The sequence below is a fragment of the Xenopus tropicalis genome, chromosome 5 (assembly GCF_000004195.4).
Source record: "Xenopus tropicalis strain Nigerian chromosome 5, UCB_Xtro_10.0, whole genome shotgun sequence".
NCBI lineage: Eukaryota > Metazoa > Chordata > Amphibia > Anura > Pipidae > Xenopus > Xenopus tropicalis.
The window spans coordinates 5,581,684-5,602,722 of record NC_030681.2 but is presented as its reverse complement, the minus strand read 5'-3'; the positions used below and the strand labels follow the sequence as shown (position 1 = coordinate 5,602,722).

Genomic DNA, 21,039 nt, shown 5'->3' with positions numbered 1-21,039 from the left:
AAGCACCGACAAGGGTCTTGTCTGGGCCAGGGCACACTGGGAATTTTTCCCGGTGTCCCAGTCCGACCCTGGGGCCACCAATACAAATTTATAATGGTCTATGAATCCCTCCCTTCCCTGACCCTCTGCGCTGACGGATTACACCTTGTAAGGCCAGACCTGCCTATACTCTGCCCATTTCCCCAACCACTCTTCCCATTTCCCCACCCACTCCGTCCCCCCCTGCACCCCCGACCTGAAGGCCGGTATAATTCTAAAACAAAAAAGGTGGAAACACTCTTTGCAAGAGTGAAAAGAGGATGGATGCACCTGTTCCACTGCATCAACCAGGAAGTAACAACCATATAACCTGGAAGTGATGTCACTATTACCCAGAAGTGATGTCACTATGGGGGTGGATCAGCTGGGTTACATCAAAGTGTTGTCAGATCGGCCGAGGAAGCTCAAAGCCACCCACAGATCTCCAACATGGTTGGACCCAGTGTGTGACTCTCTAAACCCACACTTTCTAGCTGTCCCTACTTTTATTGGACTTACTAAGATGCTGGTAAGGTTTGTTTCATTTTGCCCCATCTGGACAATAAAATCCCATAAGAGTTAATATTTGTTTCAACTGGACACTAAGGACTGGGAGACATCCACATTAATCAACCCAATAGGACTGTTTTGCCCCCAATAAGGGGTAATTATATCTTAGTTGGGATCAAGTACAGGTACTGTTTTATTATTACAGAGAAAAGGGAATCATTTAACCATGAAATAAACCCAATAGGGCTGTTCTGCCCCCAATAAGGGGTAATTATATCTTAGTTGGGATCAAGTACAGGTACTGTTTTATTATTACAGAGAAAAGGGAATCATTTAACCATGAAATAAACCCAATAGGGCTGTTCTGCCCCCAATAAGGGGTAATTATATCTTAGTTGGGATCAAGTACAGGTACTGTTTTATTATTACAGAGAAAAGGGAATCATTTAACCATGAAATAAACCCAATAGGGCTGTTCTGCCCCAATAAGGGGTAATTATATCTTAGTTGGCATCAAGTACAGGTACTTCTATTTAAAACTATTTAAAAAAAATCTGAATTATTTGATTAAAATGGAGTCTATGGGAGACAGGCTTTCTGTAATTCAGAGCTTTCTGGATAATGGGTTTCCAGATAAAGGATCCCATACCTGTTTATAAAAAAAATGACTGTTTATATTCTCTGTGCTGTTGGTTCTGATTCCTTAGAGAATGTAGAAGAACAGACGTGAATATAAAGTAACATTTGCTATATCGTATCAAGAGTCAGATATCGGGCCGGTTACGGAATCTTGATTTCCATGGTCTCGGCACAGCAGAGGATGAATAGCAGAGCTGACAATCTGCAGCCGCGCAACAGGACGCCAGGGGAGAGATGTTTAAGGTGTGGTGTTTGCTGTTCCTCAGTAGGACAGCAAGTAAAAACCGCTGACTTTGCTTTTCCTTTTTTGTTTCTACAGTTTTTAGAGACATGAGGAACATTTCTGGACGGCGGCCCAGACTGGGGCGGGAGGCTCGGCCGGGGCCCCGAAGGCCTGTTTGACAGGGTTGTTTCGATAAAGGGAAAACATGCGCCCTCCTCCAGCAGATGTCTGTGTATTTCTCCCAACAAATATCCTTCAAACGTGACAATATTTATTATACAATTATCTCTGTAAATCCCATAAAAGAGGAACGCGAGGCCGGGGGAAACTTTGCCAGATCCCTATTTTATTTCCCAGCGACTGTGAATTATCTCTATTTACGTGTCTTTGGGACTGGGGGAAAGAATGTCTCTCTTGTGGTTTCACTTTGATCTGTGGCTAAATGTGCGCAGTCTGGAACCCAAAGCCCAACGTTCCCTCGCTCAGGACTCAGGCTCATCCCACCTTAAAGGGATACTGTCCCTTTAAGGGGGTATGAGTTTGCTCATAGCCTGTACAGAGAGAGATACACCATAAAACTATGGCACATAGGGATTCCCCTGTACTAAGCACAATTCAGCAGGAACAGCCCCCTAAGTTTGCTCATAGTCTGTACAGAGAGATACCATAAAACTATGGCACATAGGGATTCCCCTGTACTAAGCACAATTCAGCAGGAACAGCCCCCTAAGTTTGCCCATAGCCTGTGCAGAGAGATACCATAAAACTATGGCACATAGGGATTCCCCTGTACTAAGCACAATTCAGCAGGAACAGCCCCCTAAGTTTGCTCATAGCCTGTACAGAGAGATACCATAAAACTATGGCACATAGGGATTCCCTTGTACTAAGCACAATTCAGCAGGAACAGCCCCCTAAGTTTGCTCATAGCCTGTACAGAGAGATACCATAAAACTATGGCACATAGGGATTCCCCTGTACTAAGCACAATTCAGCAGGAACAGCCCCCTAACTTTTCTCTGTACTTGATCCCAACTAAGATATAATTACCCCTTATTGGGGGCAGAACAGCCCTATTGGGTTTATTTAATGGTTAAATGATTCCCTTTTCTCTGTAATAATAAAACAGTACCTGTACTTGATCCCAACTAAGATATAATTACCCCTTATTGGGGGCAGAACAGCCCTATTGGGTTTATTTAATGGTTAAATGATTCCCTTTTCTCTGTAATAATAAAACAGTACCTGTACTTGATCCCAACTAAGATATAATTACCCCTTATTGGGGGCAAAACAATCCTATTGGGTATAATCAATATTTAACTGATTTCTGGCAGACCTAAGGTATGGAGATCCAAATTACAGAATGACGTCTTATCCAAAAAAAACCCAGGTCTCAGCATTCTGGATAACAGGTCTCATACCTGTACAAGATAATTTGCTGGCAGTGTCTTTGGCTGCAGAACTAACGCTCAGCTCTGAATATGTCAGTGCTATAAATAAAGGATAATAATAATATGTTGGGGGTGAGGATTATGTTTATAGGAAACACTGTGCCCAAGGAACATGTTAATCCTTAAGCAGTGACCCCTAGTATAACTCAGTAGCTGCTACTGCTAACCTGGTAATGAGGCCCCGGCTAGCTGAGAATGCTGGGAAATGTAACCCACCTGAAGCCTGTACCAAACCAAACAAAGAGCAGCTGCTGGGGGCTGCGGGGAAGTGCACTGGCGGTTCTCCCTACTGCACGGGTTGCCTGGCTGCAGCGCACAGGGCTGGGAATAAAGCAGTTGGGTTCATGTGAGGACACAGAAACACAGAGCAGCTCGGGGTGTAAAGCAAATACCAGCGAGGATTTCAGCATCGGAACATAAACATTCAGTGTGGGGTCATTGCAGGAGCCTCTATAATACCCCCGGCTGTCGGGATGCAGAGAGGTCTTGTAAACAGGGGGCTTTATTGGCTTTGGGGCTCCCTTTGTACAGGGGGGAGAGGTTGGGCAAGAGACAAGAGAGTGCTACGGTACAATGTGACATCCCTTAGTAACTGTCACTTTCCCTGGTCAGTATCGACCCCAAGGGCTGCCCGTTATCATGAAACAATAGCCCTGAGAGTGGGCAAGAGAAACAGCCCTGCACTAAATAGGGGGACTCCGAATCCAAACACATGGCATTACTAATCCTGCCAGTCTGTATCTAGGGCACCAAGAGTGGGATGTACCCAGGTACCTTCTGGCCTAACGTGGCATTACCGATCCTGCCAGTCTGTATCTAGGGCACCAAGAGTGGCATGTACCCAGGTACCTTCTGACCTAACACATGGCATTACTAATCCTGCCAGTCTGTATCTAGGGCACCAAGAGTGGCATGTACCCTGGTACCTTCTGGCCTAACGTGGCATTACCGATCCTGCCAGTCTGTATCTAGGGCACCAAGAGTGGCATGTACCCAGGTACCTTCTGACCTAACACATGGCATTACTAATCCTGCCAGTCTGTATCTAGGGCACCAAGAGTGGGATGTACCCAGGTACCTTCTGGCCTAACGTGGCATTACCGATCCTGCCAGTCTGTATCTAGGGCACCAAGAGTGGCATGTACCCAGGTACCTTCTGACCTAACACATGGCATTACTAATCCTGCCAGTCTGTATCTAGGGCACCAAATGTGGCATGTACCCAGGTACCTTCTGGCTTACGTGGCATTACCGATCCTGCCAGTCTGTATCTAGGGCACCAAGAGTGGCATGTACCCAGGTACCTTCTGGCCTAACACATGGCATTACTAATCCTGTCAGTCTGTATCTAGGGCACCAAGAGTGGCATGTACCCAGGTACCTTCTGGCCTAACACATGGCATTACTAATCCTGTCAGTCTGTATCTAGGGCACCAAGAGTGGCATGTACCCAGGTACCTTCTGGCCTAACGTATGGCATTACTAATCCTGCCAGTCTGTATCTGCAGCACAGAGAGTGGCATGTACCCTGGTACCTTCTGGCCTAACACATGGCATTACTAATCCTGCCAGTCTGTATCTAGGGCACCAAGAGTGGGATGTACCCAGGTACCTTCTGGCCTAACGTGGCATTACCGATCCTGCCAGTCTGTATCTAGGGCACCAAATGTGGCATGTACCCAGGTACCTTCTGGCCTAACAGATGGCATTACTAATCCTGCCAGTCTGTATCTAGGGCACCAAGAGTGGAATGTACCCAGGTACCTTCTGGCCTAACAGATGGCATTACTAATCCTGCCAGTCTGTATCTAGGGCACCAAGAGTGGAATGTACCCAGGTACCTTCTGGCCTAACAGATGGCATTACTAATCCTGCCAGTCTGTATCTAGGGCACCAAGAGTGGCATGTACCCAGGTACCTTCTGGCCTAACAGATGGCATTACTAATCCTGCCAGTCTGTATCTAGGGCACCAAGAGTGGAATGTACCCAGGTATCTTCTGGCCTAACGTGGCATTACCGATCCTGCCAGTCTGTATCTAGGGCACCAAGAGTGGCATGTACCCAGGTACATTCTGGCCTAACACATGGCATTACTAATCCTGTCAGTCTGTATCTAGGGCACCAAGAGTGGCATGTACCCAGGTACCTTCTGGCCTAACATATGGCATTACTGATCCTGCCAGTCTGTATCTGCAGCACAGAGAGTGGCATGTACCCTGGTACCTTCTGGCCTAACGTGGCATTACCGATCCTGCCAGTCTGTATCTAGGGCACCAAGAGTGGCATGTACCCTGGTACCTTCTGGCCTAACACATGGCATTACTAATCCTGCCAGTCTGTATCTGCAGCACAGAGAGTGGCATGTACCCAAGAACCTTCTGGCCTAACGTGGCATTACCGATCCTGCCAGTCTGTATCTGCAGCACAGAGAGTGGCATTTACCCTGGTACCTTCTGGCCTAACATATGGTATTACTGATCCTGCCAGTCTGTATCTAGGGCACCAAGAGTGGCATGTACCCAGGTACCTTCTGGCCTAACACATGGCATTACTAATCCTGCCAATCTGTATCTACAGCACAGAGAGTGGCATGTACCCAGGAACCTTCTAGCCTAACGTGGCATTACCGATCCTGCCAGTCTGTATCTGCAGCACAGAGGGTGGCATTTACCCTGGTACCTTCTGGCCAAACATATGGTATTACTGATCCTGCCAGTCTGTATCTACGGCACCAAGAGTGGCATGTACCCAGGTACCTTTTGGCCTAACACATGGCATTACTGATCCTGCCAGTCTATATCTGCAGCACAGAGGGTGGCATTTACCCTGGTACCTTCTGGCCTAACATATGGTATTACTGATCCTGCCAGTCTGTATCTAGGGCACCAAGAGTGGCATGTACCCAGGTACCTTTTGGCCTAACACATGGCATTACTGATCCTGCCAGTCTGTATCTGCAGCACAGAGGGTGGCATGTACCCAGGTACCTTCTGGCCTAACTTGTGGCATTACTGATCCTGCCAGTCTGTATCTACAGCACCAAGAGTGGCATGTACCCAGGTACCTTCTGGCCTAACGTGGCATTACCGATCCTGCCAGTCTGTATCTGCAGCACAGAGGGTGGCATGTACCCTGGTACCTTCTGGCCTAACGTGGCATTACCGATCCTGCCAGTCTGTATCTGCAGCACAGAGGGTGGCATGTGCCCTGGTACCTTCTGGCCTAACTTGTGGCTTTACTGATCCTGCCAGTCGTCAGGTTTCTTTAATGGTTAAATGATTCCCTTTTCTCTGTAATAATAAAACAGTACCTGTACTTGATCCCAACTAAGATATAATTACCCCTTATTGGGGGCAGAACAGCCCTATTGGGTTTATTTCATGGTTAAATGATTCCCTTTTCTCTGTAATAATAAAACAGTACCTGTACTTGATCCCAACTAAGATATAATTACCCCTTATTGGGGGCAGAACAGCCCTATTGGGTTTATTTAATGGTTAAATGATTCCCTTTTCTCTGTAATAATAAAACAGTACCTGTACTTGATCCCAACTAAGATATAATTACCCCTTATTGGGGCAGAACAGCCCTATTGGGTTTATTTCATGGTTAAATGATTCCCTTTTCTCTGTAATAATATACAGTACCTGTACTTGATCCCAACTAAGATATAATTACCCCTTATTGGGGGCAGAACAGCCCTATTGGGTTTATTTCATGGTTAAATGATTCCCTTTTCTCTGTAATAATAAAACAGTACCTGTACTTGATCCCAACTAAGATATAATTACCCCTTATTGGGGCAGAACAGCCCTATTGGGTTTATTTAATGGTTAAATGATTCCCTTTTCTCTGTAATAATAAAACAGTACCTGTACTTGATCCCAACTAAGATATAATTACCCCTTATTGGGGCAGAACAGCCCTATTGGGTTTATTTAATGGTTAAATGATTCCCTTTTCTCTGTAATAATAAAACAGTACCTGTACTTGATCCCAACTAAGATATAATTACCCCTTATTGGGGCAGAACAGCCCTATTGGGTTTATTTAATGGTTAAATGATTCCCCTTTCTCTGTAACAATAAAACAGTACCTGTACTTGATCCCAACTAAGATATAATTACCCCTTATTGGGGCAGAACAGCCCTATTGGGTTTATTTAATGGTTAAATGATTCCCTTTTCTCTGTAATAATAAAACAGTACCTGTACTTGATCCCAGCTAAGATATAATTACCCCTTATTGGGGCAGAACAGCCCTATTGGGTTTATTTCATGGTTAAATGATTCCCTTTTCTCTGTAATAATAAAACAGTACCTGTACTTGATCCCAACTAAGATATAATTACCCCTTATTGGGGCAGAACAGCCCTATTGGGTTTATTTAATGGTTAAATGATTCCCTTTTCTCTGTAATAATAAAACAGTACCTGTACTTGATCCCAGCTAAGATATAATTACCCCTTATTGGGGGCAGAACAGCCCTATTGGGTTTATTTCATGGTTAAATGATTCCCTTTTCTCTGTAATAATAAAACAGTACCTGTACTTGATCCCAACTAAGATATAATTACCCCTTATTGGGGGCAGAACAGCCCTATTGGGTTTATTTAATGGTTAAATGATTCCCTTTTCTCTGTAATAATAAAACAGTACCTGTACTTGATCCCAACTAAGATATAATTACCCCTTATTGGGGCAGAACAGCCCTATTGGGTTTATTTAATGGTTAAATGATTCCCTTTTCTCTGTAATAATAAAACAGTACCTGTACTTGATCCCAACTAAGATATAATTACCCCTTATTGGGGCAGAACAGCCCTATTGGGTTTATTTAATGGTTAAATGATTCCCTTTTCTCTGTAATAATAAAACAGTACCTGTACTTGATCCCAACTAAGATATAATTACCCCTTATTGGGGCAGAACAGCCCTATTGGGTTTATTTAATGGTTAAATGATTCCCCTTTCTCTGTAACAATAAAACAGTACCTGTACTTGATCCCAACTAAGATATAATTACCCCTTATTGGGGCAGAACAGCCCTATTGGGTTTATTTAATGGTTAAATTATTCCCTTTTCTCTGTAATAATAAAACAGTACCTGTACTTGATCCCAGCTAAGATATAATTACCCCTTATTGAAGCTAAATTAATCCTTTTAGGTTTAATTACAGTCAAAATATTTTTTAGTAGACTTAAGATAGCAGATCCGAATTACGGAAAGACCCCTTATCCGGAAAACCCCAGGTACTGAGCATTCTGGATAATGGGTCCCACACCTGTACTTCTTCATGAAAGTGCATCAAGGGCCCACCCCCTGCACTACACTGCACCAGGTTTCTTGCCAGTGCCCAGTTGGGCCGGTCCAACCTTGAATTCACAGTACCCCAATATCCCAGTTTGGGTGCCAGTGTGCATGATCTACTAAATGATCCCCCAATGGCGCCCCTACAGGAGGGGTGAAATGGAGACTGGGTGAAACAAAGCAAAACTGAAGAGCTTAGAACTGGTCTGACAGTTACACTGAGCTTTACTCCATTTTGAAAAGTGGAGGTTAAGTCTGAATTTTTTTTGTGAACCCCCCCCCCATGTGTTATACAGATGTAATTTATAATAAAAGGGGTCCCCCAATTTCTCATTCACTTACTGCTCAATCCGCGGAGACAGGAAAAGCTTGGGGAAAACCTGCGTAGCCTCTGCGTCCTCAAAACTGACTGAAAGGAGGGCGACATCCTCCCCCGGGTCTTCATTAGAGTCCTAAACACAAGCAGGGAGACAGAGGGGCACTTTGATCAGTTTGAGGCATTAAAAGGGGTTCATGGTGGCAATTCCACACAATAAGCTGTACCCCCATACTGTACTGTATAAGGGAAACACTATGGCACCCCCTACCCATATGTATAAATACAAATATACAGAGAAGGAATGTTCTGGGCACACAATAAGCTGTACCCCCATACTGTACTGTCTAAGGGAAACACTATGGCACCCCCTACCCATATGTATAAATACAAATATACAGAGAGGGAATGTTCTGGGCACACAATAAGCTGTACCCCCATACTGTACTGTCTAAGGGAAACACTATGGCACCCCCTACCCATATGTATAAATAGAAATATACAGAGAAGGAATGTTCTGGGCACACAATAAGCTCTACCCCCATACTGTACTGTCTAAGGGAAACACTATGGCACCCCCTACCCATATGTATAAATACAAATATACAGAGAAGGAATGTTCTGGGCACACAATAAGCTGTACCTCCATACTGTACTGCCTAAGGGAAACACTATGGCACCTCCTACCCATATGTATAAATACAAATATACAGAGAAGGAATGCTCTGGGCACACAATAAGCTGTACCCCCATACTGTACTGTCTAAGGGAAACACTATGGCACCCCCTACCCATATGTATAAATACAAATATACAGAGAAGGAATGTTCTGGGCACACAATAAGCTGTACCCCCATACTGTACTGTCTAAGGGAAACACTATGGCACCTCCTACCCATATGTATAAATACAAATATACAGAGAAGGAATGCTCTGGGCATACAATAAGCATTGCTATACACTATACCACAACCTATAGTGGCAGTGCCAAACTTGCCTGTCTCGCCCCAGACTTACATTTACACATAACTGTCACGTTAGAGCCCTATCAGACTGCTCAGAATGCCAAAGCAGAAATAAAAAGGCTTTCGTTCCATGTTGGGGCCCCATTAGATAAACCCCCCGGTAACTGACACTGCTCGCTGGCAGACAGGAGTGACAGTGAGTATACACATCACACAGGGAAAGGCAGATTGGAGGTTACACGTTTATAGGGTTGGGGTTTGGGCCAGGAGAAAGCGCTGGGTATACAGTACATTCCTACTGGCTCTTTATGGCAGAAAGGAACACACAGGGAGCAGTAAGCGATACCCCGCAAAGTGCTGATCCGATCTAACGACATGATAAAAACCCAGGGAAAATATGCGCCGAGGCTACAGCAGCACCAATAAATGGGTTTCATTACACGCGAATAACCCCCAGGGATGGAATAAATCTGCCCCCGGTGCCTGGAATGTGTCCCAGTGTTACCCCAGTGTGGCACGAAGGGGAGGGCACTCTGTAAGCTCCCGCTGCACTGAGGAAAATGAAGCTGTACCCCCATACTGTACTGTCTAAGGGAAACACTATGGCACCCCCTACCCATATGTATAAATACAAAAATACAGAGAAGGAATGTTCTGGGCACACAATAAGCTGTACCCCCATACTGTACTGTCTAAGGGAAACACTATGGCACCTCCCTACCCATATGTATAAATACAAATATAAAGAGAGGGAATGTTCTGGGCACACAATAAGCTGTACCCCCATACTGTACTGTCTAAGGGAAACACTATGGCACCTCCTACCCATATGTATAAATACAAATATACAGAGAGGGAATGTTCTGGGCACACAATAAGCTGTACCCCCATACTGTACTGTCTAAGGGAAACACTATGGCACCTCCTACCCATATGTATAAATACAAATATACAGAGAAGGAATGTTCTGGGCACACAATAAGCTGTACCCCCATACTATACTGTCTAAGGGAAACACTATGGCACCTCCTACCCATATGTATAAATACAAATATACAGAGAAGGAATGTTCTGGGCACACAATAAGCTGTACCCCCATAACGTACTGTCTAAGGGAAACACTATGGCACCTCCTACCCATATGTATAAATAAAAATATACATGAGAAGGAATGTTCTGGGCACACAATAAGCTGTACCCCCATACTGTACTGTCTAAGGGAAACACTATGGCACCCCTTACCCATATGTATAAATACAAATATACAGAGAAGGAATGTTCTGGGCACACAATAAGCTGTACCCCCATACTGTACTGTCTAAGGGAAACACTATGGCACCCCCTACCCATATGTATAAATACAAATATACAGAGAAGGAATGTTCTGGGCACACAATAAGCTGTACCCCCATACTGTACTGTCTAAGGGAAACACTATGGCACCCCCTACCCATATGTATAAATACAAATATACAGAGAAGGAATGTTCTGGGCACACAATAAGCTGTACCCCCATACTGTACTGTCTAAGGGAAACACTATGGCACCCCCTACCCATATGTATAAATACAAATATACAGAGAAGGAATGTTCTGGGCACACAATAAGCTGTACCCCCATACTGTACTGTCTAAGGGAAACACTATGGCACCCCCTACCCATATGTATAAATACAAATATACAGAGAAGGAATGTTCTGGGCACACAATAAGCTATACCCCCATACTGTACTGTCTAAGGGAAACACTATGGCACCCCCTACCCATATGTATAAATACAAATATACAGAGAAGGAATGTTCTGGGCACACAATAAGCTAGGCAGGACAATACATAGACAAAAATAAGAATAACAGTCGGTCTGTGAGGCAGAGGTTATGGTTGGCAGCACCAGAGGAAGAGGAGAGAGAGGAAGCTGCCATAAAGAACAGGAAGCTGCTCGGTTGCTGCTACACAGTGACGCTGTGGGTTATTATGGGCTGCCAAGTCTAACAGCAGAAGAATTAAGATGACAGTAACAGACAATTTAAGATAAAACACTGAGCCCCTATTTGTGCTGCAAAGCCAGATGCTGGGACCCCACCTTGTTTTACTATACAGGTTATCCAGAATGCTCGGGACCTGGAGTTTTCCGGATAAGAGATCTTTCCGTAATTTGGATCTCCCACCTTAAGTCTACTAAAAAAGTTATTTAACCATGAAATAAACCCAATAGGGCTGTTCTGCCCCAATAAGGGGTAATAATATCTTAGTTGGGATCAAGTACAGGTACTGTTTTATTATTACAGAGAAAAGGGAATCATTTAACCATGAAATAAACCCAATAGGGCTGTTCTGCCCCCAATAAGGGGTAATTATATCTTAGTTGGGATCAAGTACAGGTACTGTTTTATTATTACAGAGAAAAGGGAATCATTTAACCATTAAATAAACCCAATAGGGCTGTTCTGCCCCAATAAGGGGTAATTATATCTTAGTTGGGATCAAGTACAGGTACTGTTTTATTATTACAGAGAAAAAGTAAAACATTTTAAAAAAATGTGACTTATTTGATTAAAATGGAGTCTATGGGAGATTACCTCCGTAAGTCGGCACTTTCTGAAAAATGGATTTCTGGATAAGGGGTCAAATACCTGTACACACTATGCCACAGTTATTATCCCTATGCCTGGCACACCTTGCCTTACTATACACACTATTCCACTATATATAGTGAGATGCAGTCTGTTTAATTGCCCAATGCAGCCATCTGGAACCCCATGAAATGCAGGGTCCGGGGCAAACACCCCACTTTGCACCCCCAATAGGTTCAGAGAGTGCCGGGCAGAACCGTGTAGTTACAGGCAATTTTACACAAAGGCCTCTCTTTCCAAGTATTTACTGTTCCCTTTTAACCCACAATCAGTTTTGCTCTTTGGATCTAATCTCTCCCGTGGGAGGACTGACCTTACTACGCACAGTGAGTGGTGGGGTTAATTCTCGCTGGAATGTGTAACTGGTGGACATGATGCAAACAGATCCCCCTTACCGTAAGGTAACTGTGAGATTTACTGGAACAGGGATTTAGCTCAGTCAGGGGCTACTGGGCACAGTAAGGAAAACATCTGCACAGACACAATAGCCATAATCTGTTTCCTTCCCCACTTGGAACGGCTGAACTACAGCTCATACTGAGCAACGATTGTGTGGGAAATAGGACTGAAACCTAAAGGCTCACTAAAGAGTTATTTCATGGAAATTTGTGCTTAATACAGAGGAATCCCTATGTGCCATAGTTTTATGGGATCTCTCTGTACAGGCTATGAGCAAACTTAGGGGGCTGTTCCTGCTGAATTGTGCTTAGTACAGGGGAATCCCTATGTGCCATAGTTTTATGGGATCTCTCTGTACAGGCTATGAGCAAACTTAGGGGGCTGTTCCTGCTGAATTGTGCTTAGTACAGGGGAATCCCTATGTGCCATAGTTTTATGGTATCTCTCTGTACAGGCTATGAGCAAACTTAGGGGGCTGTTCCTGCTGAATTGTGCTTAGTACAGGGGAATCCCTATGTGCCATAGTTTTATGGTATCTCTCTGTACAGGCTATGAGCAAACTTAGGGGGCTGTTCCTGCTGAATTGTGCTTAATACAGAGGAATCCCTATGCTGCCATAGTTTTATGGTATCTCTCTGTACAGGCTATGAGCAAACTTAGGGGGCTGTTCCTGCTGAATTGTGCTTAGTACAGGGAAATCCCTATGTGCCATAGTTTTATGGTATCTCTCTCTACAGGCTATGAGCAAACTTAGGGGGCTGTTCCTGCTGAATTGTGCTTAGTACAGGGGAATCCCTATGTGCCATAGTTTTATGGTATCTCTCTGTACAAGCTATGAGCAAACTTAGGGGGCTGTTCCTGCTGAATTGTGCTTAGTACAGGGGAATTCCTATGTGCCATAGTTTTATGGTATCTCTCTGTACAGGCTATGAGCAAACTTAGGGGGCTGTTCCTGCTGAATTGTGCTTAGTACAGGGGAATCCCTATGTGCCATGGTTTTATGGTATCTCTCTGTACAGGCTATGAGCAAACTTAGGGGGCTGTTCCTGCTGAATTGTGCTTAGTTCAGGGGAATCCCTATGCTGCCATACTATTATGGGATCTCTCTGTACAGGCTATGAGTTGAAATTTAGAAATAAAAAGTGCCCCATAAATATCACGGCAGTATCCCTTTAAGAGAGACACGTGCTTCCCTGCACTAATTAGTTGGGGTGGGTGGCTGACCTGTATAAAAATGTTATCATTAAGTGCAGCCCTAATTACATTAATGATAGGGCAGTAACTTTATAATTAAATATATATGCCAAAGCAACACAAGAGAGGAAAGTAACCTGCAGAGCTGAAAGTGTGCACCTTGTGTTTATCTCTCCTTCCTTAATATCCCTGACTCCCTAATGGCAAATAATATTATTATTTACATTTATATATACAAACAAATGCGCTTGTGTGACGCTCCCTGGGTGGGTAACGATACACTAGGAATCACTCCCCACTGTGGGTCACATGACCACAAATACAGGGCTGATTATGGATCAATTATGATGCAGACTGCACTGATTTATATGCTGCCATGTAATGTAAATCTGAATGAATACAGCTTTAGTTCCCCTTTAAAGTTCCAGTAGCTCCCTGTGGATTCCTGACCAATTGCTCACAGTATTTTGATGCTGCTGTTTGGACTTCACCCATTTTGTTCAACGTTACAGAAAACACCCGGTTCTTTATAAATAAACAAGATAATAAAAATATGTGCTGGCAGCGGGACAAACCCGCGGTGAAATGTGGAAAAGGGGGAGGAATGGGAGAGCAAGGGATTTATGGCCGGCCCGGATCAGGCGCTGGGGGAGAGGTGCTACATTTTACACCAGGGAGACAGTCAAAACAACCCCCCCCCCCCCCCCCCCCCCAGACAGCAGGTTTATGAGGAGAGTGAAACCCTTAAAAACCTCCCGGGGTTCTATAGTGACAATCTGATTATTTCCAGTCAGTGACACGCAAGGGACTGTGACCCCTTGGGACAGTGATACGGGCCCAATCCCAATGGCACCTACTGCCTAACTGCCAGCTATGCGTATGTTTCATTTTCTTACTTACATATTGCATTGCACCATCCAGCACCCCTGCTGCACATTCTACAGGGTCTCTGTATAACACTGCTCTGCCCTGTTATACCTGTGCTCTGATAAACTTCACTCACACTTTACTGCTGTGCTGCAAGTTGGAGTGATATCCCCCCCTCACCCCCAGCAGCCGATCAGCAGAATAATGGGAAGGGAGCAAGATAGCAGCTCCCAGTAGGTATCAGAATAGCACTCAATAGTAAGAAATCCAAGTCCGGCTTGGGACTCCTCCAGTTACATGGGAGTAGGAGAAACAATAGGTTAGCTGAAAGCAGTTCTAATGTGTAGCGCTGGCTGAAAGCTCAGACTCAGGCACACTTTACTGCTGCGCTGCAAGTTGGAGTGATATCCCCCCCACCCCCAGCAGCCGATCAGCAGAACAATGGGGAGGGAGCAAGATAGCAGCTCCCAGTAGGTATCAGAATAGAATTTGCTGGTCACTTGTTTAAAAGCAAACATCCTATTGGTTGCTATGAGTTACTGCTCCTGGGCAAACTTAGTGCCTTTTATTACATATAAGGGAATGAGAGTTGAAAGTAGGGACTGAGTACACTATTTGGCTGAATCGTCCGTTAAATTTCATTCGAATCCTGAACCAAAGCAGTTCTAATGTGTAGCGCCGGCTCCTTCTGAAAGTTCAGAAGGAACTGCGCTGCAAGTTGGAGTGAAATCCAAGTCCGGCTTGGGACTCCTCCAGTTACATGGGAGTAGGAGAAACAATAGGTTAGCTGAAAGCAGTACTAATGTGTAGCGCTGGCTGAAAGCTCAGACTCAGGCACACTAAGAAATCCAAGTCCGGCTTGGGACTCCTCCAGTTACATGGGAGTAGGAGAAACAATAGGTTAGCTGAAAGCATTTCTAATGCGTAGCGTTGGCAATGTACAATGTACATAATTCTCATATAAATAGCAATGATCCTGCCCAGAAATATTTTATGCTTAGATGTCTGACAGATAGATGTAGGGGCTCATTTACTAAAGGAATGCAAAATATAGCTCAGTATTAGTACATAGCAACGCATACAGGTGCAACCAGTAAACCGGAGCTTGGTGTTAGTGCAATTATACATAAACCCATATTTGTGCCCAGAATTGAACCCTATACGCTTTATATTTAACTGAAATGCTTTTACTTTGTAGTGTAACTGCCCCTTTATGCGCAGTTGCGCAGGCCGCTAGCACCCCCAGCACCAGGACTACTACCCCAATACATTTCCATTCATGAATTAAAGGCTAAGTAATACAATCAGCTCTCCGTATACTTTCTCATGCTTTATTTTAATGGCGCCAGTAGCTTACTGAGCTCCCGTGCAGGTTTTGACCCAATAAAAGGCTGAATAGCCAAATGCAGATGTAATGATCAAAGGGCCCCCCCCAATAACATGGTGGGACCACAGAGGAGCCTTTGTAGCAGGTCACCCAGTGGGACTGACGTAAGATCCCCATAAAGACAGGAAACGGCTTTATTTGTCCGTCTTGCGTAAATCCCTTTCACCCACATTCAAAAAAAGGAATTTATTCTGTATCAGTGGGTGCTGGTATATTGCGTAAGGGGATGAGCGGTTACTCGCCCACGGGGCAGATGCCACGGAGTGCATGTAGAGTAGGGTGATGAAATACTGTAAGTGACGGCTCCCCAGGCCCTGCCCCGGGGTGTAAATAAACCAGCAGTGAGTCTGGGGGTACATCTGCCCCTGGGTAGCAAATACTCTCACTACATTGGCTCATTGGGACAATCAATCGGACTGGGGGGGTTTAGTGGTAGTTTTTCTTAACTGTGGGGCAAACTACTGGTCTCTCAATACACCCACTGGTCCAATATGACCTATAGGGTGATGTAGAGAGTATTATTCTGAAACCATTTGCAATTGGTCTTCATATTCCATTATTCGTAGTTCTTTAGTTTTTTTATTTACAGTTAAGCAGATCTCCTGATTGGAGTTTCAGCAGCTATTTGGTTGCTAGGGTCCAAGTTATCTTAGTAACCAGGGAGTGGTTTGGATGAGAGACTGGTATATAAATAGGAGAGGGGCTGAATAATAAAAAAAAGTTACAAAAAGTAACAATAACAATTAAACTGGAGCCGCACACAGCAATAGCTTTTTGGCTGCCGGGGTCACTGACCAATAAATAGTGGGGGGTCATTTATAAAGACTGGCCAAATTTGCTCCTGGGCAGTTACCCATAGCAACCAATCGGCTGTTTGATTTTATAGTCCTACTTGCAGTTGGCTAAAAAAGATAATCTCTGACTGGTTGCTATGGGTTACTGCCCAGGTGCAAATTTGCCCAGTGTTTATAAATGAGTCTCAATGGGTTTAGAATCCTGATCGGTTCACACTGTTAATAATGGGAGAGAATTCTGCAGACATTAATATTCTAAACCAATCTGCAATTGATTTTAATTTTTCAGTTATTTAGCTTTTAGTTTGGAATTTCAGCAGCTATCTTGTTGCTAGGGTCTTGTTTACCCTAGCAACCAGGCAGTGGGTTAAATGATAGACTTGAATGCTAACAGGAGAGAGCCTGAATAGTAAGATAGGTAAAAAAAAACAGTAACAATATTCATACATTTGTATGGTAACAGAGCAATAGTTTTTGGCTGCCGGGGTCAGTGACCCCCATTAGAAATTGATAAAAAATAAATAATGAAGACCAATTGCAAAGTTGCTAGGAAATGGCCTTTGTATAACACACTAAAGGTGATCCCACCCCTTTAATTGCCCCTTTATGGAGTTCGTTAGAGGAGACCGCACACTGGGATCAGCAGTATTTTGGATATTTTCTTTGTTCTTCTCGGGGCAATCACGGGGTTATTTTGCAAACGCGCATGGAAAATCAAATCAAAGGGAAAGCAGTGGAAATGCGGCCGTCGCTGCCACACATGGTGCTTATTAGGGAGGAATGGCGGCGGCCTGATCTCATCCTTACATTGGGATGAAAAGAATCTGTACGTTGATTAAAACTCCATTGGAACGGGCCGCGTGGGTCAGAAGAATCCGGCTCCGATGTCCAAGGCTAAACCAAGCAGCATTGCAAATAGGGGTTTGATTCCTTTTTTATTCTGTGAACCCACATTCCCCCCCCCCCCAGGGGAATAAAACCTCGTAAGTCAACATTAACCAAAATATTTGTCTTAATTTTTACATTTTTCTCCTCATATCTCCCTAATAACAGCAGTGCTGGCTGCCTATGGGCTAATGATTATGCACAATTCTTCTCCAATCTCCTGCACAAATAGGGGTAGGGGCAGAGCCAATGGGCACTATTTAAAAGCAAACTAAACAGGCCCCAGGTTCTTGGTGGGCTCCAGGCATCATGTTCTTGGTAGGCTCCAGGCATCAGGTTCTTGGTGGGCTCAAGGCATTAGATTCTTGGTGGGCTCCAGGCATCAGGTTCTTGGTGGGCTCCAGGCATCAGGTTCTTGGTGGGCACCAGGCATCAGGTTCTTGGTGGGCTCCAGGCATCAGGTTCTTGGTGGGTACCAGGCATCAGGTTCCTTTTCGTGGCTCCAGGCATCAGGTTCCTCTTGGTGGCTCTAGGCATCAGGTTCTTGGTGGGCTCCAGGCATCAGGTTCTTGGTGGGTACCAGGCATCAGGTTCCTTTTCGTGGCTCCAGGCATCAGGTTCTTGGTGGGCTCCAGGCATCAGGTTCTTGGTGGGCTCCAGGCATCAGGTTCTTGGTGGGTACCAGGCATCAGGTTCCTTTTCGTGGCTCCAGGCATCAGGTTCCTCTTGGTGGCTCTAGGCATCAGGTTCTTGGTGGGCTCCAGGCATCAGGTTCTTGGTGGGTACCAGGCATCAGGTTCCTTTTCGTGGCTCCAGGCATCAGGTTCCTCTTGGTGGCTCTAGGCATCAGGTTCTTGGTGGGTACCAGGCATCAGGTTCCTTTTCGTGGCTCCAGGCATCAGGTTCCTTTTCGTGGCTCCAGGCATCAGGTTCTTGGTGGGCTCCAGGCATCAGGTTCTTGGTGGGCTCCAGGCATCAGGTTCTTGTCGGGCTTCAGGCATAAGGTTCTTCGTGGTCTCCAGGCATGAGGTTCTTGGTGACCTCCAGGCATCAGGTTTCTGGTGGACCCTAGGAGGTCCTACACTGTCTTTATTTTGGTTACTTTCTGCTATTAACAGAGGTTTATGTATGGCATGTCATATGCTTTATATCCTTTTTAATCCCTTCCCACCCCTCTTTGCCCTCAGCAAAGTATAGTAGCCAATTAGCCATGGTGGTTGATACTGTCACAATAGGGGATGTCACACATCACGACTGTACCCACAACCCTGTGTATGGCTCTGTGTATCCCGCCCCCCAGTATATGTACTGGCCAATGTGGCCAATTGCTGAGAGGTCCAATCAGCAGGTATCTATGCCAAGCTCCTGTGGATGTAGAACATACAGACCAGGTAGGATTCCCATAACCCAGAGTGATTAGTGTGTGCTATAACAATGGCGGGGAGTTCCTCTCCCAAACCTGCCCGTAAGCGCATCACATGATATGAATGTCGGGGTACATGTAAGCGCACCCACATCTGCAATATTTCCCTCACAGCGAGTGAACCCGCGCCAACCACAGAACACCTGGGCCTTATTAAAACTGCCACATAATGGGATTTACCCAGAACTGGCACGGAACCCAACCCAAATTGTCTGCTGCTATAGGAGCAATCGCTGGGAAACAGAGGAACGTGAGACAGTGCCAATATAATCCCTTGGGCACATCTGCTGCTTTCGTGGGAAATGGTGCCACCCACTGCCCGTGTTGCTATACAGTGATTAAACCCAATGCCAGTAATGCCGAGAGCTCAAGGTTTTTGAATTATTTGGAATTTTAGCAGCTATATGGTTGCTGGGGTCCAATTTAACTTAGCAACCAGGCAGTGGTTTAAAAGGGAGACTGGAATATGAATAGAGGAGGGTGTAAATAAGCAATAGAAGTAATAAAAAGTAACAATAACAATAAAACTGGAGCCTCACAGAGCAATACATTTTGGCTGCCGGGGTCAGTGACCCCCATTTGAAAGCTGCAAAGAGTTTGAAGAAGGCAAATATTTCAAAAACAGTACAAAAAAAAAAAATTAAAACCAACTGAAAAGTTGATGAATAAAAATAAGCCATTCTATAAAAAACTAGAAACTAACCTAAATCCGAACCACCCCTTTAAACTTGCATTACAACTTCCCACGTTCACACTGCCTACTGAGATAATCTTCCGGAATTTTCTAAAACATTTCAAGGAGAAGAAAAGCCACATTTACAAAAAAACTTCAATATATTTAGACCAAATCTTCCAACTGAACGGCTATATGTGTTTTCCCAAATTTGCTTGCTGTATGTATTTGGGGTTATGTAATAAATGGCACTAAGTTTGCCCAGTAGCAGTAACTCATAGCAACCAATCAGCAGGTAGAATTTGCTGGTCACCTGTTTAGAAGCAAACATCTTATTGGTTGCTATGAGTTACTGCTCCTTGGGCAAACTTAGGGCCTTTTATTACATAGTCCACTATTTGGCTGAACCCTGAATTCTCCGTTAAATTTCAGTCGAATCCTGAACCAAAGCAGTTCTAATGTGAAGCGCCAGCTCCTTGTGAAAGCTCAGACTCAGGCACACTTTACTGCTGCGCTGCAAGTTGGAGTGATATCCCCCCCCCCCCCCAGCAGCCGATCAGCAGAACAATGGGAAGGGAGCAAGATAGCAGCTCCCAGTAGGTATCAGAATAGCACTCAATAGTAAGAAATCCAAGTCCGGCTTGGGACTCCTCCAGTTACATGGGAGTAGGAGAAACAATAGGTTAGCTGAAAGCAGTTCTAATGTGTAGCGCTGGCTGAAAGCTCAGACTCAGGCACACTTTACTGCTGCGCTGCAAGTTGGAGTGATATCCCCCCCCCCCACCCCCAGCAGCCGATCAGCAGAACAATGGGAAGGGAGCAAGATAGCAGCTCCCAGTAGGTATCAGAATAGCACTCAATAGTAAGAAATCCAAGTCCGGCTTGGGACTCCTCCAGTTACATGGGAGTAGGAGAAACAATAGGTTAGCTGAAAGCAGTTCTAATGTGTAGCGCTGGCTGAAAGCTCAGACTCAGGCACACTTTACTGCTACACTGCAAGTTGGAGTGATATCCCCCCCCCTCACCCCCAGCAGCCGATCAGCAGAACAATGGGAAGGGAGCAAGATAGCAGCTCCCAGTAGGTATCAGAATAGCACTCAATAGTAAGAAATCCAAGTCCGGCTTGGGACTCCTCCAGTTACATGGGAGTAGGAGAAACAATAGGTTAGCTGAAAGCAGTTCTAATGTGTAGCGCTGGCTGAAAGCTCAGACTCAGGCACACTTTACTGCTGCGCTGCAAGTTGGAGTGATATCCCCCCCCACCCCCAGCAGCCGATCAGCAGAACAATGGGAAGGGAGCAAGATAGCAGCTCCCAGTAGGTATCAGAATAGCACTCAATAGTAAGAAA

At 44.9% G+C, this 21,039-nt stretch overlaps 1 protein-coding gene across 2 annotated transcripts in view; it reads right to left on the bottom strand.

The window, feature by feature from the left end:
• The window catches only part of babam2 (BRISC and BRCA1 A complex member 2), a 125,500-nt gene that overhangs the window by 64,646 nt on the left and 39,815 nt on the right, over positions 1-21,039 (bottom strand). For both annotated transcript variants that reach the window (XM_018093838.2, NM_001005716.1), the window contains 1 exon segment: positions 8,498-8,607. In XM_018093838.2, coding sequence (XP_017949327.2) covers positions 8,498-8,607 — 110 coding nt within the window.